General features: G+C 42.6%; 1 protein-coding gene across 1 annotated transcript; it reads left to right on the forward strand.

Annotated features, from left to right (window-relative positions):
• Window positions 1-11,357: 11,357 nt before the first annotated feature.
• On the forward strand, window positions 11,358-22,138 carry LOC102034045 (transmembrane 4 L6 family member 1-like). Its single transcript, XM_005417736.1, has 5 exons — window positions 11,358-11,547; window positions 15,001-15,066; window positions 20,502-20,647; window positions 21,411-21,597; window positions 22,089-22,138. Exons 1-5 carry the CDS (start codon window positions 11,377-11,379, stop codon window positions 22,107-22,109), a joined length of 591 nt encoding a protein of 196 aa, XP_005417793.1. The 5' UTR covers window positions 11,358-11,376; the 3' UTR covers window positions 22,110-22,138.
• The last annotated feature ends 4,463 nt before the right edge of the window (window positions 22,139-26,601 follow it).

Here is a 26,601-nt window from a genome sequence, read left to right on the forward strand (position 1 = left end):
GAAGGAAGTGCGCATGGGCTGGGTGACAGCTCATCCCTCTTCCCTCCCGTGTACCCAGCCAGTCTCTAACAATTAGTTTTCATTCTCCCCAAAGTGCCAGGGGGCTGGGTGTTAGGAGGAGCTTACATGCAGTGATGAGATGCTCCACAGTGATTTGTTCCTTTATCTAATGCCTGGTTAGACAGACAGACAGCTACAGAAGTAAAAAAACCCAGGCGGGTCCCAGACAGATGCTGAACACTCTCACACATGGCTGTGAAAGGGCTGGCTCAGTGGAGGGAGTGGGGAACACGACCAAGGCCAGTAGCATAGCTGGAGTGGGATGCTCTGGGATGAGATGTGCCAATCTGAGCCATCACACCTTTCCTTCAGAGTGTGAAGGGTTGCAGAAGCAGATCCTGGGTCAGGGAGTACCAGGTGTCAGGCATCTGCATCCCTCACCTCCTTCAGGATCTGTTTCAGCTCGTCAGTGGAATGAGCTTGTGGCTGGACCTGGGTGAATGTCCTGGGTGAATCCTGGCTCAGTGTCCTGGGTGAATCCGGCAATTGCTGAACCTTCCTCTGACTGCTGTATGAATCCAAATGGTATTCTTCTTTGCTTTTTCCCAAGTAAAAGTATCCAGACCATTTAATAACAGCTAGCAAACATGCTTAAGACAACACCAGCTGAATTTTTTTTTTTTTTATCATGGGATGAGGATGCCTGATGGAAGACACCACCAGACATGTGCTTTAATTAAACTATTGAACTATTCTTCAAAGAATCCCAGCCTCTTTCAAAAGGCAATTCTTCCAAGGAAGAAGCAGCTGTATCTCTTGGAGATCATAGGGAAATGCCTCCTTATCTCATTAAGCATCTCAAGGATATTAAAAATAGATTTAAAATGCTGAACCAGCCTTCTTCCATACACTGCTTCTGCTTTCCAGGGCTACGTTTCGTCCTTGGGCTCCTCAAGCTCCCTCTAATGGCCATCGACACCGCGGGTCATTGTCCCTCTGTGCCATTGCAGGGGAGCCACACAGGCACAAAGCCCCGGCACACCATCACAAGGTGAGATGTGCCCCCTGGAGGAGGCCCTCCAGGCTTTTATTCTGGCAGTGTGTGTGGCTTCATCTCTCACCTAGCTCTTTTATGATCCTGTCTCCACCCAGTATCTTCCCTCTTATCACTTCCCAGCCTTTCTCCCAGCCTCTGGAGTCTTGCCATCACCACAGAGTTAATGCAGGTCTTGCCCTTAGCTCAGCTCAGGCCCACGCCTAATATGAAAAATGGATTACACCACCAAGGAATGACATGAGCATACTCCAGATGGTTTGTTCATTTTTTAAAATCTTGCTTTCTAATCTCTTCCTCGTGCTGGCTCAGGCAGTGCTACCTGCAGCTACCATGCCCAGACAGCTTTTGAATATTTCCAGGACTGGAGATGATATATCTCCAAGGATGGAGACAGACAGTTTGCCCCTTTTCAGAAAGAACCTTTAATTATGTCTGCACAAAATTTTGCACACAAAAAAAAATGCCTGCAGCTCACTTTCCTCAATGTCCCCTCAGCTTCAAAAAAGCCTTGAATCTGCCTTTCAGTGGACATAGTAAAGAATAAATAATTGGAACATGAAGATTGATTAATTTCTGGGAAAATCTGGGATGTGTTTGTCTGTGAAAGCAGAGAATCCCTTTCAGAAACCCATGCAGTACTAAGAAATGCCTGAAAGCACTTCCCACTTAGGGAAATATTGACTTAATTGCCTCAGGCCCTTCTGCTATATATATGGAGATTTTAAATACTATCCTGTCCCACAATGGATGCAAACAACTAACAGCTTTCTAGTCAGCAAAGGCATGGATTGTCTTTTCTTCAACCAGCCAGCACCAGCTGGAAAGAAACAAACATCAGGATCTGAAAACCAGCTGTATTTCCAAAGGCTTATCCAATTTTTCTACATATATTCATTTCTCTGAAACAGGCAAAGTAAGTAGTAAGCACTACTACTAGGAAGAAGTAATTCTGGCGACAAACCCGGCCTCATGTGCATCTTCAAAACATCACAACTACGCACACAGAGCTAGTATTGATTTTCCTTTTGGCACAAAACCAGATGGAGATGGTGAACGAGTGGACAGTGGCCCTTTCAATAACAAAACACTTGATGGTCATTTCTGACCTCCTGGGTGTTGTCCTCCTCTTTCATTCTGGTGGGAGTTACTGACCTAGGTGCCTCAGCATGGAATGGAAATTTGTAATCTCTTTCAAGTTACCTGGATAAGCTACATCTCTCAGTCTTGCCAAAACCAGCACTCTGGACTACAGAAACCTCCCCTCCTGACAGTGTCAAACATCTGTAAAAAATACAATGAGCATTTTTTGACAAACCACATATTTCTTCAGCATATTCCCAGTACTTGTTCTTCATTACTGAAGACTTCCTAAGAAACTTGAGCAGTTCAGGGCAAGAGAAGAAGGGAGAAGGATCACCAATAAGATTTCTCTGTTTGCTCAGGTAAATAGGGGCATTTTCCAGTCAGTACTACTTTTAGCTCTTAATTCACCCTCTCCCTAAGCACATTCTTGGGCAAACCCCAGTGTCAAAACATATGGATGAGAAATGCCTTTCAGCCAAAACCAGAAAGCAGTGTTGCATGAAACCAGCAAAATGAAAGCACAAACCTCTAATTATTTTAATATTGGATAGTGACAGTGTTGTTCTGTGCTGGGAGTACAAACAACCCTTGGCCACAGGTCATAGTCCATTGCTATTGTAGAAAACATTGGGGTTGGTACAATGCTGTCCGTGGGCAAACCACTCAGATAATTAAATAAAACAAGCTTTGTAATAAATCAGATGAACATAAGCACACACAAGCAAGCAATGGATAATGCTTTGTTGGATGGGCAGAGCTCACTGGGTGTGGTGGCAGGACCATTCTCCTCACCCCAGAAGGTGCTTTTGCAGAGGGTTGGCTGTGCCACCCCGGGGTCACAGAGTAACTGATAGTGATGGGGCTTATTCCCAAAGCTCTGTCTCTTGGTAGTGGTGCAAGCGTCCCCAGAGGCAATGATGTGAGGGCTGCCATTGCAGGGGGAAAAGTGTGCTTAGCAGGATGTCACCTCAGGGAGCAGAGAGAGTCTAAGTATGTAGGAAAGGGAATTACACATACAAGAGGAAAGAAACAAGCAGTGGGGGAATGAAAAATAGGTAAAACAGAAGAGAAGGAAAGATCGAGCCATGTGACTGTTGTTGCTGGGAAGTGCGTGTCCAGCATATGCTGTGTGTTGGGACCACCAGTGCAAGATGGTGCAATGAAGGTAATACACTCCCCAAGGGTACAGAGAGCCTATTTCAAAATTTGTCCAGAATCACTTCCATTCCCCCTCTTCAGACTTGTAGGTATCCTTAATACAAAGACCTTAACTTGCACTACTCAGCCATTAAAAATAATTGTTTTCTGGCGGTCTCTGAAATGATTCAAGACATGACCTTTTTTTTTACTGAGCTTCCTCAATACTCCTGCTGTGCAATCAGCTCTTTATGGGCTGGGTCGTGCAGGTCTTGGATACTCCAGATAAAGGAAAACCTGAATAATGCTGGTAGTGCCATTTCCATCTGCCTGTTTCTACCTTAACTGAGCATCTGCCTGCTCCTGGATACAGGCAGGCAGGTACAGCTGGGCACCTGCTGCAAGAGAAGCAAGGACAGCTGGCTCTCCAGGCCAGGCTGCCTGCAGGGCCCAAGCACATGGACCTTCTCAGAGACAGCTCATCTCAAAAAAGCTTCTTGACAACAGTTAAATTTCCTAACAGCAGTCTCATCTCAGGACAATCAACCTCCCTTTCACTCAGTTGAAGGGAACATTAACAGCAAAGTGTCACAGGAAACAGCAGCAAGAAATAATTTGTGTCAAAATGGAATAAATTAAATTGAGTGGAGTGCCACTGTGTACTCAGAAAAAAGCTGTGACTTCAGAGAAATTGCTCAAGTTTTGTACAAGAATAGATGGGAACAGAGCTCCTTGCTTCTTTTTCCACATTACACCAACAGCAAATAGGCCATTTTTCCTTAGTGTGCAGCAGCCACACTCCAACTGGGGCAGATCAATTAATAGAGTAAGTGGGCAGTCAGATATGCCCTTCAGAAACCTGCACATGGCTGTAATTCTTCAGTTTCTCACATTGCACCACTCAGGGAAATTGTGGGGCTGGAACCGTTTTCATTCCTATCATGATGAACAAGATTTTTCACATATTTACAGTTCCTCTCTCAGTTCCCATGCTGCTACATGTAACTGGAAAATTAATAAAGAATTTATGGCTAAAAGGGTAGAAATAAAAGGAGGATCAGAGCTGCTGCACAGTAAGTCAATATAATCAGGAGGCATTGATCAGTGGAACACAAAATGTTTTCATAGCCTTAAAAGTCAATATTGCAGGGGGAAAAATAGATGTACACAATTGTATACACTCAGCTTAGCCACTAAACACTTCACAGACAAAGCTCAGTGTTTTTAAGTGTTTTAGAGCTTGCTTGCTTTCATTTCTTTCAGGTGAGTCTGTTGCTTTAGAAAAACAGGTAGGAGTCAGGATGCCTGGTGTTAATACAGATTTTTATTATGTTCTTCTTTTTGGCATTCCTACTGTGCCTCACAATGAGCAGTACTTAGCACAGAACTCATCAAAGACTGAATGTAGATCCTACTTAATAATCAACACATCTAAAGAAATTCTCGAACCAGTAAGAGAATAGAATTTAATATATCTTACTAGTAAGTTATTTTTTCTGTAGTGACTAGAAGAACAAGTCTTTTGTTAAGCCCTTGAGCACATAAGTGTTGTATCAATGTAGATGAAAACACTGAACTTGCCCCAGTTTAAAATCCACATTGTTGATAGATAAACTTTGGAAAGTGCAGAGAAGAAAATGAAAAAGGTCAGTAAAAGAATGTGTAATGCTGGGGACACAGTACAGGTAAGAAACTACAGGGGTGAGGTTCGCATATTATCCTGGAGGAGCATGAGCCAGGCAAGACCAGAGAAAACAGAATCAAAATGAAGGATGCTGAGCCCAGCTTGGGGTGTTGGGTATGGGAAGATGGGAAAGGTGGTGCCTGAGAAATATTATGGAGTTAAAGTCTATAAAAACTCCAAGCAACCATGATATGAGATTTAGGGATTCAGAGAGTTAGTTCAGTTTTCCTCCTTGTTACCATTTGCATTTTAATGAAGGTTCTTTGCCTGACATCCCTCTGAGATCACTAAAGGCTGTGATTCAGTGATTATTTAATATTATTTTTTATATTAAATATGCAACCAGGGACTGAATTCCTGGTGCTTTTGCAGTCACTCTGCCATGCTGGTTGTCCTCATGGATGTGATTCGTCTAACAACAGATTCTGACATCTAGATCTCAACAAGACGTGAGATTCTTTTACCATTAATGGTTAATTACTGTAACTCTACAGTAATTCTTAAAATAGATCTTGTGATTCTTTTGCTTAGAAGTGTCTGTTTCTCTCACAAGAAACAAGCACAGCCTAGGTTGACATCTATGCCCAAAGTCACATGAGATGAATTCCACCCTTCACAACCAACCTTTCCCAGCGAGTTTAGAGGATGAAGGTGAGAGGTGAGGATGCAGGTGCTTGTCAGAGAGCGGATGTTTTCAGCTGAAGGAAGGGATCTAGGTATATTCCCAGCACAACTGGGGCCAAACCTGACTTACCAAGTAACATATATATTTCTTTGTTTGAAAGTTAGGACATATTTTAACAGTTATTATTATCATCACATTATCTACAAAAGAAACTCCCTTTCTTCTCAGTATGAGTCTTCTCCCAGTTCAATTTTAATGTATTATTACTCTTCACCGTGTTTTACATTTCTAGTGTCACTTCCACCTTTATTTTCTCCACTGCCAAAGCAAATTTTCAGTTTCCCTTCTCTATTCCTACTCTCTCCTCCTTGGAATAGTGTGGTTTTTTTGTTTCCTTGCTCCCTCCCTTGGTCACATCTCTCTTTTCTCCCCAGCCTGTCTGTCCTTCTTTCTCTTTTTTCTCCTGTCTCACTGTGATTCTTCTTCCCTTCCCATCCCCATTCTCCTCACCTAACTCTCCCAAGAGCATGCTTTGGAGCACAGCCAGTACTGAATTTTAGCAGCCACAGCCTGCTGTGCAGAAGATGATGCTACACCAATGGCCAGACTGCTATGCCACCACCTCATGCTCCAACCACATTTTCTGCCAGGTACTCATTGTTCCTCTGCAATCTCCTGCCTTTCCTCTGCTGCCAAACTCCACACAGTTGAAATGGTTACAGCTGCAAAAAGGTCTCCACTGCTCCAATCCATGTGTCCCGGGGGCTGAGGCATTGACCATTGGAACACTGCCTTAAAATAATCAATAACTGTGGGTGACACACCAACCTCTCACTGGCCAACCAGGGATAACTTGGGGTATTTCCTCATTCTCAGAGAGAAACAGCTATTTGTTTAATAGAGGCCATCACCCAAAAACATCGCCGTGGCTCACTCAGACGGCCACACTCCAGGAGAGAGGAGCTGGAAAGCCTGAAGCTGGCTGGGGGGAACTCTGGGGGCCATCTTAGCCCTGCTTAGAAGGTAAGCAAAAGTATTTACATGCTTACTGTAGCATTAAAAAGCAAAACTTTCTAAAAACCTCACTAAAAATTAGAAGCTTGCTCTAGCCACCTTGCTTGACAAAGCTGTAGAATGTGCTTTCGGTTGGTGAGTTAATAAAGTGTTTTAGTGCTTCTGGCAAACCAGAGTGTTTTCCTAAGCTATAATAACGCATGCAGATCCTCTGAAGTGCACAGGTGGCAAAGCGACATTGATTTTGGTGGTAGAGGCTCTCACTAGGTCTGGTGATTGCTGTTTAGGTAAGTTCTCCCTGCAGTTTGAAGTGGTATTGAGATAGGTCAGAGAGAAAGGGCTGGAACCCCCAGCTCTTCCAGCCAAAGCAGCGTCAGGTTGCTTCGTGCCGTACAAGAACTGGGCCCTCCAGCCACGTATGAAACATGCAGAAGAGAATTCATAACTCAACTACAAGGCTTAGCTGTTGCAGAAGGAGGCTAGGCTGTGCCTGTGCTTATTTGTTTCTCTCTGGGGAGGGGAGGTAGGTGAGGTTGGGGAAACAAATGGAAAAGCTAAAGCTGGAATGAGACGGGAAAGCAGGCAGGCAAGAGTTAAAAAAATAACCTTATTTGAAAGACAGGTGATTTGAAAGGCAGGTGAAATATCCAGTATTCTTTCCATTTTCCTCCATTCCCTTTCCCCGCTTCATCTTTCACTTGCACATTGTTTGTCTGTTTAGATTTTTATCTCTTTGAGCTAGGGCTTTCTCCAGAGGCTTGCAAAATGCTTTGCCAAATTTTGAGCACTGTGTAAGCAACAGATAATGACCATAAACACAGAAGTATCTCTGTTAAAAATGGTCCCATCTGGAATAGTTTAATGCCCGTTAGCTTATTTTAAACACAGATTATAAAGATCAACATGACTGCAAAGTGCTCAGAAGAAAGTGCATACAAGCACAGTGCTCTTGTTGAACTCATAGCAGCAGAGAACAATGCAAATTTTTTGCTATAGAAATGCAAATCAGAAGAAGTCTCTGTCAGCCATAGCTGCTTCACAGCAATATATGGCACCCCATAAAGTCTTTCTGTTTTCCCTCTCAGTTGAATAGGTCAGAGGACATCTCACCTGATATCTTACCTTATCTCTTTACTGTCTTCATTCTGTTGCCAAGATCTCTTTTAGCCTGTGTCTGCCTTTCTCAAATGGCTTCAAGCTGCCTTTCACCTGGGCCTTTTTCTTGCTTGGGAACCCAACCTTGATGGATTTCTGTGTTCCTAGCCTGCCTAATACCTTCTCCACAGCAATCTTTGTCATAAAACTTTTTGGATTAGCCAATGCACATGAGTAAATTGAGGGACATTTCACTGCTGAGTGCCCCAGTAATTACAAAAACTATTTGCACATAACAAGCAAAGGCACCTGCGTGTGCATGAAATGGTGTCTGCCCATGTCCTTATCCTTCTCTTACGTTTGGTAACTGACTACAGGACAGCAAAGCCCTTTTCATCATAAACTGAGAGTTCTCTCTGAGGACAGAAATCCACAGCTTGATATTTTGTATTTTCATGCACATTTTTTATTTTTATGGATTTGAAAGCCTTGAGCTGGAATGAAGCTATAATAAAACATCATGAAGAAGTTGTGATCAGTTTGTGCCATAAAGTTGAAGGTGGTATGCAAGTTCAATAATCTCTGACCCAGTAGTCTGAAATTTCCAAATTGGAGGCATATCTATGGATCCACTTTTGTAGTGATTAGGCTTTTCTCTCTAGCTGTAGATCACAGCATGGATGCAGTGTGAGCTGAGGTTGTAGACTTTGGTGAAGACGGGTCTAATAACAGCCTATGAAAAACTGGGGTGTGACAGAGGTGATGGAGTTGTGTGAGAGTATATAATAGGGAGCAACAGCCCTGTTTACAGCTTTGGAGATTCAGACTGGACACAAGAAAAGTCTTTTTCATCAAGAGATTGGGTCAACCCTGCAGCAAGTCACCCAGAGAGGCAGTGGTGGCTCCATCCTTGTAGGTTTTTAAAGCTCAGCTACACAAAGCTGTGGCTGACACAGTGACCTAGTGTTGGTGGTAGTCCTGCTTTCAGCAGGAAGTCAGACTGGGCACCTGCAGAGATCTCTCTCAACCAGTGCTTCATTTACATTCATTCTTTGATTTTAAAAAAAGAACCTGGATGCTATGAACTACTAAGCTACTGTATGCTATGACAGATCTCTGAAAATGAGATGGGATGGTTTTTTGACCTGCCCTTAGCAAACAGACACAGAATTAGACAAGATGTCAGTTTTTCAGGTATTTGAGGGTGGGTGCCAAGCAGGCCTATAATCCACAGTCTTATCAACCCTTACGTGCAGAATAATCATGTCACAGTAAACAATAACAAATATTTCTCCAATTCTTGCTGAGGGTGTATTTTTGACTGAAATGCAGACCAAATGCAGCTGGTAGGCACCTTGGTGAGGCTTCCCTGCTTGTCTCAGTGCCGAGGCAGGGTTGAACATTCACATGGTATCCTTGGTAGCCATTTCCCATTCTTTTATACCTTCAGTGCAAGAGATTTCAAATCAGCTTGCCAAGACAGTGGTCCCAGAAAACCCGAGGCATCTGTAATGGATTTAGTGCTGGCTAAACGTTACTGCATCCACTAGAAATTATTTACTCATTTCTTGAAATGAGATATGGATTAGGAGGAGGAGGGCAAAACAGGCTCAAAATTTTAAAGGACATAATGAGAACTTTATTAACAGAATTAAAAGAAAAAGTATAAGAAAATCAGAATAAATCTTCAGAACACTTATATTCTCCCCATACCCTCTTTTCTTTCCCCCTGACAACATGAAGAGACAAAATTTGGAATTTTTAGTCAGTTTATCCCTTCTAAAATAATCTTTCTTTCGTTTACTTAGAGAGAGGAGTCTCTCTTGCCATGCTATGGAGACTTTTTTACAAGAAACAGTTTTCTCATGGCTTTAATGTCATAGCAAATCAGCTGCCTGGAAAAGGAAAATTTTGCAGTATGAAGGTCTTTCTTATGCTTTGCAGCTTTCTCAAAGCTTCTTCTATGGGCTATGTCAGCTCATGCGGTACTATTTTAAGGATAAGCTGTTTTAGCATAAAAACAATTTTTTTTTTTTTTTAATCTCTGGAAACAGAAGTTTTTCTTCTTCTGTCCCTAGGGTAAAGTTTCTCATCTCTCTTATCTTTTTCTGTTTAAGTTTTTTATTAGATTATAGCTTTTTAGCATTTATATGCTTTAGCATGAGTGGGTTTTTTTCATGGGCTGCAGTTGAATGATGCATTTCTTTATGCACTTTATGAATTATAGGGAAAAAATGAAGTTTGATATATCAAAAAATATATCTCCACCACAGCCTCACAAAAGAATTTCAGCCTAAGACTAAGGCATCTCCTTGATTCTTTCCCATCTAGTATTTCACATCTTTACTGACTTCAGTGTTCTGCGTTGTTTTCTCTACATGCCTTCACTCTTTTTTTTTCCTGATTTGGGAGAGAATTAGTGTTTGTAGGTTCGTTTGTTCTTAAACTGTATCAATTGAAACAGTTTTGATAGTCTTACAGCATTGAAAGGTTGATCTCATCCAGGCTCTGCAATTGAGGAATGGCTGTGTCTTTTGCTGCTGGTTACATGGTCCCCGCTGGCACTGTGCAAGCCACACTGGCTGCCACTGCCACCCCTGTGCTTTTTCTTCATGCGAGGCACCAGGAAAAAGAAACAAAACTGCTGCTGCTTTTGTCTTTCTGTTTGCAGCATGGCTGGCTAGAAGTGGCTAAGCAAATCAAGTCTATTGTGAGTCATGCTGAGATAGCTGCGGCCACACGCTCTCCGCCACATGGCTGCTCCTGGACTGGGCTGGCAGTGGCTAGTTTTGGCCCTGGTCACTTCTGGCCTTGGGGCTGTCTCCAGTGCTGGTTGCAGGGCCACTGCTGCAGCTGGTCTTGGAGTAAAGCAAAATTTATGTGTGAGCCATGCTGAGATAGCCCAGGCTGCACGGTGCTGTCTCGGCCACACTGACTCTGGCCAAGCATCCCGGCTGCGTGGTCATCCACAGCACCAGGACATTCTCAGTGGCATGGCCTGGAGGCAGCAGAAATCTGAACCAAGCAGCGTGCCGACCCAGCCACGTGGGCCACGCAAGCCTGGCCTGGGCAGGCCTGGCCTAGCCGCAAGGGGCCGGCCTGGGCCTGGCTAGTTACTTCTTCAGAGGCCGGGAGCCAAGAGAGCTTCCCTGTGCTAGCCTGTCCACAAATGAGTTTTTGTAGAGGTGTATCCAGCTCTTCTAAGTGGTTTAACTGGGTGTCAATCTCCAAAATGGTAATGGGGATGTCAATCTTTCCCCCCAACTGAAAACCAGGCTTGGTTAAACCAGGACAGCATCCGCCTCCCCTTCTACTCCAGGCCTTAGCCCTGACTGCCAACCAGGGTATCTGTTTGTGGAGTCATGGTTTTGTTACTGATATTCCCAATGGACAGACAATTGTCCATTAAAAACTAAAATGAAACTCTCTGGTAATTTCCTACCAACACAATTTTAAACAAATTCAATTAAACATCCCAGCTGTGAATAATTCAATTTTAAATAAATTCTCTGAAGGGAACAGGGTCTGTAGAACAGGATTATCTGTGTATGTCTTACCTGAAACATTTATTTCTATGAAATTGATTCTTCTTTCATTAAAGTATGAAACTGCTGAAACCTGGTGCTCCCTGCACTGCAGTAACCCAAACCTCCCTGTATCTTTCCTGAGCAGAGAGCTGCCATGTGCACGGGGAAGTGTTCAAAGTGCATTGGGATCACCCTCTTCCCACTGGCAGTATGTGCCATTGTCTCCAACATTCTCCTGTACTTCCCCAATGGACAAGTACTGCAGCTCAGCGAGATAACTGATTTGGTCTGGTTTTTCCATGGCATTCTGGGAGCTGGGATACTGGTAAGAGATTAATATTTCTTGTGAGTTTTGTTCAGTTTTGTTTTAAATTTGGGGCCAAATTTAAAAAAATCTCCATTAAAAAAAAGGTTGTAAAAATGTGTTTTGCATAAACATGTGAACAGCTTAAATGAGAAGTTGGGTATGTAACTGAGAAAATGCATTTATGGCAAAAAAAGTGCCTAGTCAAAGAAATACATAACATTCCTGAAATAAATATCAGGACTCCAAGAGGCACTAGGCCTAACTACTCACTGTGGAGAAGAGTTACACGAGTGTTCATCCTCGAAGAGTGAAAGCAAAGCTAAGGCAGTGGAGGCAGTAAGTTTTCACTATTGTCTGCACCCCTGATTCACAAAACCATTAAGGGAAAATCAAAAACTTGTTTCAGCAGGTGTTAGTTTGAGACCCTGCTAACACTTTACAAATGTGGAGCTGCAAATGGGTTAATAAGCTGAATGCCTCGTGTTCCCACACTCCCACCCACCTTCTTTTGGGTTGGATCTGATTTGAATGTGCTCTTCTATAATTAGTTCTCCATTCCAGGCCTCAGGAAAGATCACTTTTATGTAAATATCCATGTCTAGAAGGGAACATGTTGGGGAATACTTATCTTTCCAGTTCATCAGAAAGCCTGCTCCCCTTGTGCTCTTTCAATTATCTACCCAAGTGCAGTTAAAAAGCTGAGCAAGTAACATGCATATGACCAGTACAGGGCAGATGGCAAACTGGCACAGAGCTGGCCAAAAAATAAATGAATCTTTAAGAATAATTAACTTAGAAAAAAGTAAATCTCTTTCACAGTCAGCCTATGGTGCAGCTGCTACTTAAGTCTATGGAAAGCCTGCAGTGCATCTGGTTCATACTCACATTCCCCAAAGCAAAAACATGGCATAAGGTCATTCAATAAACTGTTCTCCACCAGCAGCTTGTCTGCTTCTTCTTGTGGCTGCCACTTGGGCCTATTACTCATGCTGAGCTTGAACATAAGCATGAGTTTGTAGGAGGAAGAAGTGCAACTACATGAGAGACCTCGTGGAAAATTCGTATCACTGCAAGCCCAGGAGCCATTGGCATTCAATGAAAGGAAAGGAAAGATGTTAGACATGAGAGCGTCACTGGCTCATTGAAAACGTGCCTTCTTTTAAGGCTTCCACACAGATTTGCCTGTGGCCAGCACCACATACATCAAAAATGTGAACAGCTAGTCAGAGGAGAGGAAGAATTTGCATTGACTTTCAAAACACAACATTAGGAGTAATTGATCCACAAACAATGCTGTTGAGTGTACATGTTTTCCAGAAAACAGCATGAGAAATGCCCACAGGTAAGGGGAAAGAAAGTATTATCAGCAGCTCCATCCTCCAGGTGCTGGAAGCATGGGAAAATGAAGACTGGCTTTTCAGCGTCCTAAGGAGTTAAAACAAGGGAGAGGATGTTCCACGACTGAAGTCTGGTCCATATGCTGACACTACAGTGAGGGAAGAAGAAGCTGCAGTGTGTTCCCCCATGCACCTGGATTCCTCCCAAAGGAAACTGAGGCAAGCCTTGCCAACAGGTTGCCCGATCTTGGAGAATCTCCCCACAACTAGGATGCAGTCTCGAGAGTCAAGACTGTGGGAGAAACTTCAGAACAACCTGGCTTAGCTCTGTGAGCCAGTAAACCTCCCTGTACCTGGGAACTTCATCTGTAGACTGATACATAGATTGTCAGCATACCCTGTGGCTGAGCAGCCAGCTCCACCCTTTCCTCCTCTGCTGAATTTCTAATGGTAATTATATGACATGAAAACCTCTCAATTTCCTTATTTCAAATATTTGGGATGTAAAGAGAGAAAGACTGGTTCTATGTGTCACAGTAACGCCTTTCCTCATAGAAAGCCTGTGTGCAACAGAAGGAAATGCCTGACTGAGCCATGGCTCACACATAGCTCTTGTTTTACTGACAACAGCCAAACCCAGCAAATTCTCATGCCTGTGTCAAAAGGCAGGTGTTTATTATCATGCACTGCATAAAAAGAAAGCTGCCAAGCAAACCCTTCATCCTGAGCCAGGCTAATAGATGACACAAAAGTGTTTGCCACTTAGATGGGAAACCTTGAAAGAAAAATGTCAGCCCTGGAGGAAAAGGAGTGTTGGTTTGATGGGCAGAGGTATTAACTCTCCTTCTGAGTGCCTGACAGTAGAACACCTGGGCTGAGGCTGCCTTGGGGACCATTTGTGATTATTTAAGAGTGGACTTCTTTGCAGGAAGAGGAGCACCTTTTTAACCTCAATGCTCTATTTCTGCAGGCTTCCAGATGTGGTCCAACCACCACTGCAGGTGCTGTAGGTTGCCTCTAGGGTGTGCATAAAAGGCAACAGAGAATAAATCCTTTGAAAAATATCTAGGAGCCTACAAATCTAAGCAAGTTTCATAACAACATCCCACACTGTTCAACAGAGATATTCACACTACACACATAAATTCCGTGAGCTTTGTTCATCATGGACATTCTGCTCTTCCTGCCCTGCATGAGAAAAATCTTGCCAGCATCTAGTCAGGCCATTTTTACAGTCCTTACCTTTTATGTTTGTTTGTTTGTTTGATTGATTGATTGATTGATTGACTGATTGATTTGGGTTCTCCTTCTTTCATTAACTTTATGGTAACCATTTCCTAATTATTTAAATACTTCTTTACTTGTGCTGCTCTTTGAGATGCTTGAACCAGCACTGCTGTGTAGAGACAAGGCAGTGGGAGTGTGCTGGCTGCAAAGCCAGACCCACAAAGCTATCTTGCCCTCTGGCTACCAAACTGAAGGCAACTTTTCCTAACTCCAGAGTGTCTGTAAGGCAGCATTACGTCCCAAGTCATAGATGGTTACTGACTGCATTGTATTGGTCCAGCTCTGCCTGATAATTACCATGGAGAAAGCTGATGTGAACTGGAAGTTCCCCATTGACTAAAGTCCATCTTGTAGGTTTTCCAGAAATTCAGCACAAACCCCCACTCCCACCCAAACCGAAGTCAGATCTGTTTCAGAAAGCTCAAGGCTGATTTCCTAATTATAATCCAGAGCAGAATGTTCAGGAGGTTTACACTGACCATAATTCTTAGTCCAGCTATGTATCTTTTCTGGGCAGAATTTCAGTTTTCTCAAAACTGACACATTTTTTCCAAAGAAAAAACCCCAACAATACTGTGCTGAACATTTTTATACCCTGAAAAATAATCAGTATAGCTTCAGCAATCAGAATCGATGTACCAGCAATTTGCCAGACAGCACTAGCTATAATCCCACACTTATTTCTGAGTAACCCTTCAGCAGCACCAACATCCAAGCAGGTGTAACTCCCAGAGAAGAGACAGAGGTGACTTACATTTGAGGAACATGATGCCCAAGCTCTTAGAATTTAAAAAGCACGCCAGCAGATGTGCTGCACACTAATTCAAAGCCTGTGCTTTTCTTACAGGTTATTTTGCCGGCATTCATGATGCTGGGAGCAGGTGGAACAGGATGTTGCGCTAACAGATGTGGGGTAAGTGGATATTCATGTGTTGAAATGGCACTACAGAGTTTGTGCAATAGCTCTTGAAATGGCTGCTCAGCAGGTGGAAATGTGCAGTGACAAACCATCACACCTCTGTCAGCAGCCATGTCAGGGAAATGGAGAAAAGGAGCTTGATCTGCAGCGTCCCTGGGCTGGGGCTGAGGGCTCAGTGAGCCAACAAGAACGTTGTGAACGTTGCAGCTGCTGATAGGAGGGAAATCAGCCAGGGCCATTGCTGGAGCCCTCAGGCACAATGCTGAGGGCAAGGGGGATTACATCCCATGAAGTAAAATGTGGCTCCATCTTCCCCTGCTCAAGGCAATCATAAAGACTGAGACAGTTGCCTGTTCCTCCTGCTTCCACAGAGTCCTGTTTCCTCTATACCCTTCCATGGCAATCGGCTTTTCCACATGTTCATCCCTGCTTTTCCCTGTAGGGATACACACATCCCCTATTGGCAGGTCCATGCCAAAAGCGTGAGATATTTCATCTGGCACTGAGGAGCCAGCACTGCTTCCTGCAGTTCTGACCAGTAGCTCACATGTGCCCAAATATTATGCATGTGAAATGTGAAAATGCAATTTAGGCTCTCTGACATCTAAAGAAAGGCCAGAGAGATGTTTTACTTGATAATTAAGAGTATTACAAAGCAACATGCTATAAAGGCATCTCCATTCATCCTCAAGCCCTGGGCACAGACTTCTGTGTGGCTATCATTACTGGCAAGATAAACTGACTTTTTTTTGAGTCTGCATCATTCCCAGAAGCAGCCTGGAATGAGAGATTCCATGCAATAAAGCACGTCTCTTCTGTACTCTTCAATTAATATTTAGTCTGATCCATGAGAAAACCTTTGCCTCTTTAAAACATTTTACTTAAGTTAATTCATAATACATAATACCAAAAGAGCATTCTTTATTAGGATGTCACACATTAGCAGGCACATCCCAAGGGACATGCCATTACATTGATTTTACCAAATGTCACATGCACAGACAGGATGCTGACAATGGCCAAGCAGGCCAGTTGCAGAGCTGGGGTGAGATCCTAGGCACCCTGCAAACAGTGCCTGAGCCAGCTGCTTTGCTTGACTTTGGGTGATGTAGAAAGCAGTGATGAAACACAGCTACTGTTGTGGTTCCTATGCTCACTGAATCTGTTAAGTCACAAGGGGAAATCCAGCCGAACTCAGCTGAGTTCACACAACATCTCAGGTGTCTCTTCTTCATCTTTCATCCGAGCCCTAAATATTACAGAGCCAAGAGTCAAACTTCCTCAGGCTGGCTGGTTTTACTCCCCAGCCCAACAACACAGGTGCTAGCACAGTGTCATCCAGCAGGCCACATCCACAGGCCCACCACAATCCTCCATTCTCCACCTCCTCTTTCGCTGTCTGAGCCATTCCTAGCAGCAGTACATCAATGCCAGATACCCTGTCTGCACCTTCCCATCACTGATTGGTTACCTACAAGCTGTTCTCCTCTTCTTTATTTGCTGTTAGGGAGGAATAAATATTAAGAAAGTAATTTGATTATGCACTGTGATATTTTGTAGAATCAGGAGAATCACAGAATCATTAAGGTTGGAAAAAATCTCCAAGTTCATCAAGTCCAACCTTCAAATGAATACCACCATGCCCACTAAACCATACCACAAAGTGGCTGATGGCCAAGTGACGAAGCTACCCAAACCAAAGTGGAAAACAGGCTCGGTGAGGACAGTCTATCTATGAAAATGCTGTCTTTTTGAACACACACCCCTCTGGAGTCATACATCTCTGTGAGGTGGAAATGTTGAAGCTCTACTCCCTATGTTTTGAACAGTCTTCGAGATGCTCGAAGTAGGGATGAGATGGGGACATGAGCAAAGCGTGAATGGCTGTGAACAACTAAAAACAAGTTTACCCTGCACAGCTCCTGGGGAAGAGTGATTTCCAAACGTTCAAAAAGAGGTCAGTGTTGCAGGGAGATCTGAAGGCTGATGGTCTGCTTCTTTAAGGGATGAAACTTAGGCAAAGTGTGCTTTGTGGAGAGTGGAAGGAAATGCACAAGCATCCAGAGCAGGAGTGTTCAGATGTCCTGACTATAGGGCTGTATATGCAAGGCAGGGTAGGTATGGTGTGAAGCCCTGGAGAGCAGAGAACTCCTGGGATTGGTTCAAACATCCACAATATCAGCAACCTCCCAGAGTGACAAACCTCCTTGGGAGGAAGGTCTGGATGGACCTGCTAAGGGTTCCCCACCTACTGGCAGAGAAACAGCCCTCATGGATCTACTCAGGAGCCACTGTAATCCACAGGCAAGTTTGGACACCTTTCTGCTTTGGAGATCTTTGGTATAAAATGATAAATTACACTTGAATATTCCAAATTGCAGAATTGCTTGTCATAGTAAAAAAGAAAAAAAAAAGGTTAAAGAATTATTACTGATCAGAATTATTGTTTAATCAAAACATAACATTTTGCTCAGGGCAGGGACTCTGTTCTATTTTATTTTGCACAATTCCTGGTTTAATAGTTTCAGACTTCATCAAAGCCTTTACACACTGACAAAGTATCTTCAACAGTAATAAAAATAGTATGTTTCTCATACTTTTTATTCACTTTAGTAAGTTTTCCAGTTCACAGTGATTACATGCTACATTAAGTTTCTTCATTAATCAACTTTAAATTATTATTTACAAATATACATCAGTGGCCTCTTGTCCTTGCATAATGGAGTAATGAATTTGGAAAGTAATAGATTTAGAAAGCTTCAGTGTCTTGCAGCTTAGCACGTACACATCTGAAATTATCCACTGCACTGACGTGATGAGGAAAAAGACCCACCCAAAATACAGCTTCTCTCATTGCATCAGCAAACATATAGTCCAGTATTTCTAAGTCTTCCTTAAGAGTTACTAGTAGAACAAGAATAGCCATAGCAGCTTTCCAGACAAACTTAAGCAAAGATATCCAGATAACCAGACAGAATAACTATTCCATCAAAAACCAGCAAACAAACAAAACCAAACAAAAAATACCCCCAAAAAAATCAAAAAAACCCATAACACAAAAAAACCAAAAAACACTTCCAGAAAAAAACAGAGAAGAAAGAAATGTGTATGGAGCAAGAACCAGGGTATTAAAGAGCAGCACAAGCTGGGACAGGAAGAACTTGGTAACTTCACCAAAGCAGCTGATACAAGCATTCAAAGAATGAATTCTAAGAGTCTTCATCAGCTCACCAGGGACAATTCAATTAAAGGATTGAATAAATCAGGGAAAATCAGCAAAAATGGTCAGCAAAACCTTTCCAGGAGTACAGAACTGGTCAACATCATGGGAAACAAACTTCAACACACTCAAGCGTCCCAGCTTAGGCCTCCTTTTGCAATTAAGGACACAAATGAGGAAATGAAATATTTCAATGAGAACTACTACTAGGGAAAATGCTGAAAGTTTGAGATGATGAAATGGTTAATAAAATCCTTGGATTTTCACAGATTATGAGGCAAGCCTCCAGAAAAGTCTCCAGATCAGTAGATAAAATGGGGAAATGCCCCTGCATGTGTAGAAAATGCTGAGGAGAGCCAATCTAACAGCTGTAGCAAATTCAGACTCCTCTTTCAGTGACAAGTCTCTGTCTAGATGATCTTGTACACACTAAGGGAAATAGCTGGGATGAGGCTAGTCCTACAGTCAACAGATTCCAAATGAGACAATCATGTGACAGAACACAGTCATCACAGATAGCACTGACAAGTACTACTAGTATTAACTGCTATCATAAAACATAGTAATACCAAAAGACCATTTGACTTTTTCTTGATAATTATCTTTGGGATGCCCTGTACTGCTACTAAGATGAATTGTTTACATAATTAAGATCCTTCAACCAAGAAGCAGAATGCAGAGTTGAAGTAAATGAGGAAACAAATGGGGAAAAGCGATTCAGAATAGGTAGGAGTTTCAAAGAGAGTATCAGTCACTCACCTTCACCACAAGGCATGGCTGGTGATCTTATTGTGAGAGACAGTGCATCAGCTACAGCCCAGACACTGTTTTGGTCTAGGACAATAGACTAAATTAACTACATTTTGCTGACAATGGAGCTGTGCTAAGAGGCAATTCAGCCAATATGCAGATAAAGACTAAGGAAAGAGTATCCAGCTTTGCAAGAAAAGACTGAGTTGTTAATCAGTTATGATTAAATAAATCCCATGAGAAATCCCAGAAACTTTTAACTCAAGGATTGCTTCAGAGGCAAAACAATACACAAAATTAGCCAATTCACGCACCAGCATCAAGCAAGGTTCTCCAGAAAGCAGTTAGCTGGCAAGCTGGAAACTGCATTCACCAGCTTGAATGAGTTCAGACAGTGAAGACTTTTCAAGGCTTTGTCAAAAAACTCCAACGTGGATGGTGGATATTTCCATTTGATTGTGCAGTACAGTGGTCTGTGGAACAGCTGGGACTAGGAGAAGGTTTCTACCTGCCTTGTGGGGTGGTGGATTTCACCTGGTATTTGCTGGCAATGGGGAATTATGAGACTTGAGATATTTGGCTTCAAACCTGAGTCATGGATGAGAGTATTTTGTATGTGCTTCCTTGGTCATGCCATTGCCCTGACTTTAAGGCAGGCCGGCTGCCTTCTCCCTGTTCCAGGTCTTCCCTTGGCTCTATGGCAGAGTTGTGAACAACCACAAACAGTGATTTTTAACAAGACTATTGAGAAGCCTATCCCAGATGCACCACCAGTAGCACCCTCCTGGGATTTTTGTTTCTATAGACAAACAGCAACCAGATACATCCCATTCATTACTAGAAAACTACCCAAAATGGAGTAAAGGTAACATTTCTGTGGAGTGGCCAATGTAAAACCTGAGTGCATTACATACGATTTGAAGTCACTGCTGGTTTGTTGCCACATGCAGCACAATTAGATTTCTCAACATGAGAAGTGTTAATCACGTGTCACGGTGTTGCAAAATGAAGGAAAGCAGCAAAAAGAAAGGCTTTTTTGCATTCCATCAATTAGCAAAAACAATTAACCTATCTTTTGTTGCTTTCATACCTGGTTCAGTAGTTGCTTGTCTTTTTCTGTTGGTGCAAGGGCCAAGAAAAAGGTGAAGAGTTGGAAATGACAAGGTACATGATACAGAACAGATCAATCCAGGATTAGCCTTATACTGGCTTTTGAAAGAAAACTCACCAGATTTTTCATAATTAATAGCTGAAGCATAAAACTCAATAAGTTCTTTAGCATCTAGGACAGCTACAATAGTCAGAAAAAGTCAACATTTTTACTCCCACAAATTTAGTAGCAGTAGTAGTTTCAGCATAAAGTAAGAGACAAGAAAGAGAATTCTTTCTCATTCACTGTGAGTTGTCCGTGCTACTCAAACCTTTGTGCACACCATGTTGAAGGTCTTTTCCCTTTCAGATGCTGCTGTCAGTGATCCTGTCTGTGATGGGATTTGCCGGAGGAGCATATTGTGTGGTCATCTCTTTGTTGGGGCTGATTGGGGGTCCTCTGTGTGACACAGGTGATGGAGAATACCTCTACCCTTTCAGGAATGACACTCTGGAGTGAGTATGGCTAAAAAACTCCTCTAATTTTGCTTTCCCTGATCCCTCCCCTATCTTTTTAAAGCCAACTTGGATTTTTCCAAAATTAACTGATGGTTCACCCTGTGTACACCTAAACTCACACTTCTCTGAGTAGCATGTTCCAGCTGGTCATTGCTTTGACCAAGGAATCATCCTTGGGCAAAAGGCCTGAGTTTCATCTGCTGTGCTTGCCACAAGCCCCTTGTGCAATTTGCACCATGCTTTCAAAATCCTGTGAGCTGTGACTCCCACTGGAGTCAAAAGGAAATGTGGTACCATGCCACATTATTCTGTTAAATTATAAAGAATTCAGCCTGCTCCACCTGTTTCTGAAAAGCAAAGCAAAAATCTTCTCTAAATCTATAAAGTCAACCTTGACAACAATGCTCTTCAAATCAGAGCTAGAGATAATGAATGGACTGGGCTGAGATACCACAGCAGGAATGGAGAATGTGGAGACACATTTTAAAACCACTGCAGACCTTTCTCTTTAGTTATTGACATAATTTTGCCATAAAACAAAGAGGAGATTCTTGTGCATGCAACAAAGTACGGATGTGGCTCTCTTCCCTAATTATCAATTGCATCTCTGCAAAGGGAATTCTGGGGAGAATCAGCAGCTTTGACCAATTATAGCACCATTTGTGCAGTCAAGTTCAGAAAATGAAGTGCCAGAAAACAGAGAAAGGTTTCTCAAGTTTTTACTTTCTAATACCTGGCCAATTATTTTCCTCTGTCACAGAGACAATTATTTGTTTAACCAGACAACATGGAGTATTTGCAAACAACCTGAAAACATCATCCTTTGGAATATCGTCCTTTTCTCTATTCTCCTGGTCACTGGTGTAATTGAAGCTATTCTTTGTTTCATTCAAGTCATCAATGGACTCACTGGCTTCATATGTGGCACATGTATGAGGAGAAGAAAGGTTGGTATGCAGTAAAAGGGTGCTTTATGTTCTTTCCAGTTTTGTTTTTCAGGCTCTGGTGATGGTACATGAGCTGAGAGATCTGCACAGTCCCTGGACAAGCTCCTCTGGGCAGTACAGATGCATTTGCACAGTCTCTTTCTGTCTGTCACATCATAGTCAGGGATAACCTGGTCCTCAGATTTTTCTAAACAGCAGAATGACATATTGACATACTCATTGCATGGCTCTGTTGCTATTTAAGAAGCCTTTTTGATAAAGTATAATGACCCTCCCCAGCATATGTAAGTGAGAGACAAAAAGTAGAGATTTTTTAAATTGGTCAAATGTAGTAATGTTGTTAGCTTACTGAATGGAAGAAAAAGCCTTTCAAATTTCATTTATCACTATTGCTTCCTTTTCATTGTTTCTTTTCATTGTACAGGATATTTGCAGTAAGTTAGATATCCCCTGAAATATTAATTAATCATCTTTCATTCATTGCCTTTCAGACAAATATTTCTGGAATGTGAATGACCTACAAGGAATGCCAAGACAAGCCCCAAAATGCTGATTCACATGCAATAAGGATAGTGCACTGTACTGTTTTATTTATGGGGGGACAACAACAAAATAAATGTTCAGGTGTTTCACAGGGCAAAATTATTTTTTTATGAAGAAGTCAAGGTCTAGAAAAGGGCTAGATCATTTCAGTCTGAGACTCCAAATTTTCATCTCTCTAAACACACCTGCCAAACCTCAGGTGCTGGCAAAAACATTAATCTGTCTGGCCCTTACTGCTGTACTTGTGTATAAAGCACAACAATCCTCAGATAAAAGATCACCACTTGCCCTCTCATGTATGTGGGAAATGGAGCTATTGCTAATGTATACATTTATCAGCTGCATGAAGCAGGCACTCTCTGGCTGATGTAAATAATGTCCCATGCTCCCCAAATCTGACCATGAGCTCACCTGTCCCTATTAATTTTTGAATGGAGCACTCACAGATTTGAATGAGGATGAGCAGAGAATATATTGAGCAGTGTTTGAGACACGGCAGAGGAACTGAAGAACATGGGCTCCAGCCTCTTTCTGCCACCCTGGAGCCAGATCCCCTTGCCAAAGCCCAGGGCACTTCTAAATTGGCTTTTCAGGAGCATCTGAGAGTTGTGGCAGCCTTAGAGGAGCATTTGGGTCAACACAGGCAATAGGGTTTGCAGCAAGACTTTAGAAATGTCTGGCTTAACAAAAGGGTGAAGAATCTCGCCACCAATTTTGCCTTCATGAAACTGCCTAATTTCACTAACTTCCACACAGGTTTGTAGGGCTGCTCTAGAATAGAGTGCATGGATCAAGGAATTAACTCACCAAAGATAAATGTAGTAATTATGTGCAGCTTAGTAATAAATAGAAGATATAATCTCAAGGCAGCAGATTGCATCAGCTTTAGTTTTTTAGCAACTGTAATACCAACCAGGAACTGCATAATTCCCCATCATTACTCAAGAGCAAGCCCTTGATCTTGAGCTAATGTCCATGACTGGGACGTTTCAGAAAATCATCATTTCAGTGACTTCCTCAAAGGTTAATTCTTGGACATGAACTGTCAGCCAAACCGTGAAATAATCTTTACCCATCCTGAATGCATGTAGGCAGCTAAGAAAACCTGAATATATTTAAAGCACTTGGAGCCTATTTTTTCTGATGTTTTCTCAAAGTTGTTTGTATTTCTGCCCTGTAGCATGGGAGCAAGCTCTTTAAACACACTTATTGCAGACATATGTGGCTGCTTGTGCTGTCCTTTAATGCAATATGCAAAATGCTTCACGTTCTCCTTTATATCAAAATGGAGAAGAAAAGGCCAGTTGCCTAGATGAGATGCATATGCACCTTGGAGCATAGTGTCACCCCTAGAAGGAGGAAATTTAACCTATGAAATTTAAATGCAACTTCTGTAAAGAAGAAAGCATAAGACTTGTTGAAGTTTGCAGTCCATCACTAGGTGCATCCAAACCTGCCAGGTGGCTTAAAAATCTCATGCTCTTTGTCAGCAGTGAAGCATGGACAGTGCAACAACATACAGTTGACAGCAAACCAGGAAAAGAGTTAAAGGGGCAGTGGGAAAGAAGGATATTTGCATGTAGTCAGGTGGAGAGAGGCTCCTTCATCAGCACAGGGGCTCTATGAACTCTTCATGGTCCTTAAATACCTGCCCTTCCTCATCCCTTACTTTTGACTCCCTTACTCTCACCTCTGGGATAAAGCCAACTTTGGCTGTGCTAGCACCTGGAGAGGAAGAGATACACACTGGCATACCTCCAGCACAGAAAAATAGGTGCACTGTGCTGCTGCCATCTGCTTGTTCCAGGCTGTCCTGCCCTGGGGATGTCTGTGTGCTCCTGGAAACACCCTCTGTCCTGCCAACTGTGTGACCACTGGCCTCACTGGTATATGTAAATATTAAATATTGCTATTCTGAACTTATTTTCTGGCTTGATTTGTGTGGTCTGAAGGACTTGTGAGCTCAAACTACCTCCAATAGGAAGATAAATGGGATAACAGAGAAAGCAGAGTTAAATAATCTGACTTGATTCACCATGAAGAAGTCTCTTCTAGGGTAGGCATCAAGATACACAGGCCATGGGGAGAGGCACCCTTCCCCCAGCCCACACTGGAAGAGATGCCTCAGGCAAGTGGGAGGCATTGCCCTGCTGAGCAAGGTTCAGTTGTCCACCATGGACAGGAACATCTGGTGCCATTTGAAGTGCAGCAAAGAAACCAGGCACAGATGTCCAGAGATCCAAGAGTCTCATCTGGAGCTAACAACATGAAGGTGTGGCTGACCAAAGTAAACAGCTGTCTCTTGCAAACACAAGGTTGCTAAAAATTAATTTAATGAAAATACATAAAGGTGACTAAAATTAGATTAAATTATTTCAGCTCATGCTTTTTTGGATCCCCTAAATCAGGTTTTACATGAGGCAAAACCTGTGCTCTCAGAAGTGACACCAGAGCCTTCTCCAGGAGCCAGCGCACTGCAACAGGGGCAGCTCCTCATGCCAAGCACTGCAGGGAGACCTGTGAACCCAAACTCTTCTGGTGGGCAAGGCTGCAAAAGAAAATGTCTGAAAAATACCAAATATAGTAAAAACTTTGATTTGAACAGGGAGTTGGCCTGACTGAAGATAAAATATCAGATTAGGATTGCTACAGATTTTAAATTATTGGTTTTGGTTTTTTTTCCAAAATGGAAAGAATTCTCTCAGGGAAATCTCCTAGCAAAGAAAAAGAGCAATTTTGTCCTTAAGATGTTTTTTTGTAATGTATACATGAAGAACTTAGTAAAACTAAGACACTTATTCTTCTATATCTAACTTTTCTCTATATTTGTCAACTATCTATCTGTCTGTCTGTCTGTCTGTCTGTCTTTTCTGTATCTATCGACTTTAAATAATTAATAGTCAAAAACTACCCAGACATAAAGACAAAAGTATTTGTGTCATTTTGATATTAATTCACTGTGCAATCACACTTCACAGGCTCTGACTGAAGGACTTAAATATGTTGGGTTTGCATCAAATTATCTCTCTCTGTCCTTTGAAACTCATGCCGGAGATCAGCCACTTGCAATTACAACTAACTTGGGACAGAAATAAAACTTTAGACCAAGGACACCATCTGAAAAATGAAAATGTTTGGAGACCAACAGCCTCCTGTTTCAGCTGTCAGGATCAAGGACACAATCCAAATACCTGGGCTGGATACCACAGACTAGTTCATACCCTCTCATTTCAAGAGGAACTGTCAGTTCATTTTGATGCAAATGGCTTAGATGCCTCAGGCCTCAGCACTCGTTGTTCTCGATTTCTTTGGCTTGCAGAGCAAAGTAAACAGGTGACAGGTTGATCCTTGCAGACCTCAGAGTGCCATGGCCTCTGCTGTACTCCCCCAGTCCTGTGCCTCTGCTCCCAGGTGAACTCTTCTGTGCAAACAAACATGAAAAATCCCAAAGGGAATTAAAAAAAACCCCAAACCTTTCCAGACTCTCAGAGTGCCTTATTTGCCTTATTTAATCTCCTACACAGCACCAGCTCTTTGGGCTTGTCCCTTTCCAGACGAGCGACAGCCACCCTTTAGAAATACCCTTCCCTGTAGGGTCTCTCTCACCCAGAAGCACCTCTTTTCTCCTGAGCCCATGGGCCACAGAGAGCCATCTAAAGCCCATCAGCAATAATGTAGCACATTTTACCCAGGAAGGAAGAGCAAAGGCATGGTCTTAGCCACAGAGGCCACTGTTTTATCCATCTTTATTTCTTCAGCTGCAAAGCTGAGTAGCTCGCTACAGTGCTTACACTTACAAAGCTGTAAGTGCTCGCTACAGTGCAGATCATTTCTAGAATACACAGGAAACTTCACTGGTACACAGCATTCCTCACTTCCTCTGTTCTTATCAACAACCCATGTCAGAGTCTGTTCCATCAAAGTTAACTAATAAGGTGGAAGAGTTAAGAGGTCAGCTGAGTATTGTAGAGTCACAGAATGGTTTGAGTTAGAAAGGACTTTACAATCATCTAGTTCCAACCCCCTGGCACAGGCAGGGATACCTTCCACCAGACTGGGTTGCTCAGAGCCCTGTCCAACACAGCCTTGAGCACTTCCAGGGATGAGGCACCCACAACTCCTCTGGGCAACCTGTGCCAGTGCCTCACCATCCTCACAGTAAAAGAATTTCTTTGTGAAATCTAAACCTACCTTCTTTCAGTTAAAAGTCATTATTCCTTGTCCTGTCACTACATGCCCTTTTAAAAAGTCACTCCTCACCTTTCCTGTATTCCCTTCAGGTACTGGAAAGGATTTGTATCCCCCAAGCTCAGAACCATTGGAGATACACCAGAATATCTTGGCTGCTATTCCAGGAGGGCAAGGTGTTTCCAGCAGGGACTGTAACCTCTGCTTGGCCAAGTGGACATCTCAGAGGTTTTATAGCATCTCAGGTGACACCAGCCACCTCAATGTAAGCAT

This window comes from Geospiza fortis, unplaced genomic scaffold (assembly GCF_000277835.1).
Source record: "Geospiza fortis unplaced genomic scaffold, GeoFor_1.0 scaffold16, whole genome shotgun sequence".
Lineage (NCBI taxonomy): Eukaryota > Metazoa > Chordata > Aves > Passeriformes > Thraupidae > Geospiza > Geospiza fortis.

Bases quoted from the DNA above. Each gene is read 5' to 3' on its own strand.
- LOC102034045 (XM_005417736.1), top strand. From the start codon at position 11,377: ATGTGCACGGGGAAGTGTTCAAAGTGCATTGGGATCACCCTCTTCCCA. The intron at 11,548-15,000 runs GTAAGAGATTAA...CTTTTCTTACAG, and splicing joins TTCTGGGAGCTGGGATACTG to GTTATTTTGCCGGCATTCAT. The intron at 21,598-22,088 runs GTTGGTATGCAG...ATTGCCTTTCAG, and splicing joins CATGTATGAGGAGAAGAAAG to ACAAATATTTCTGGAATGTG.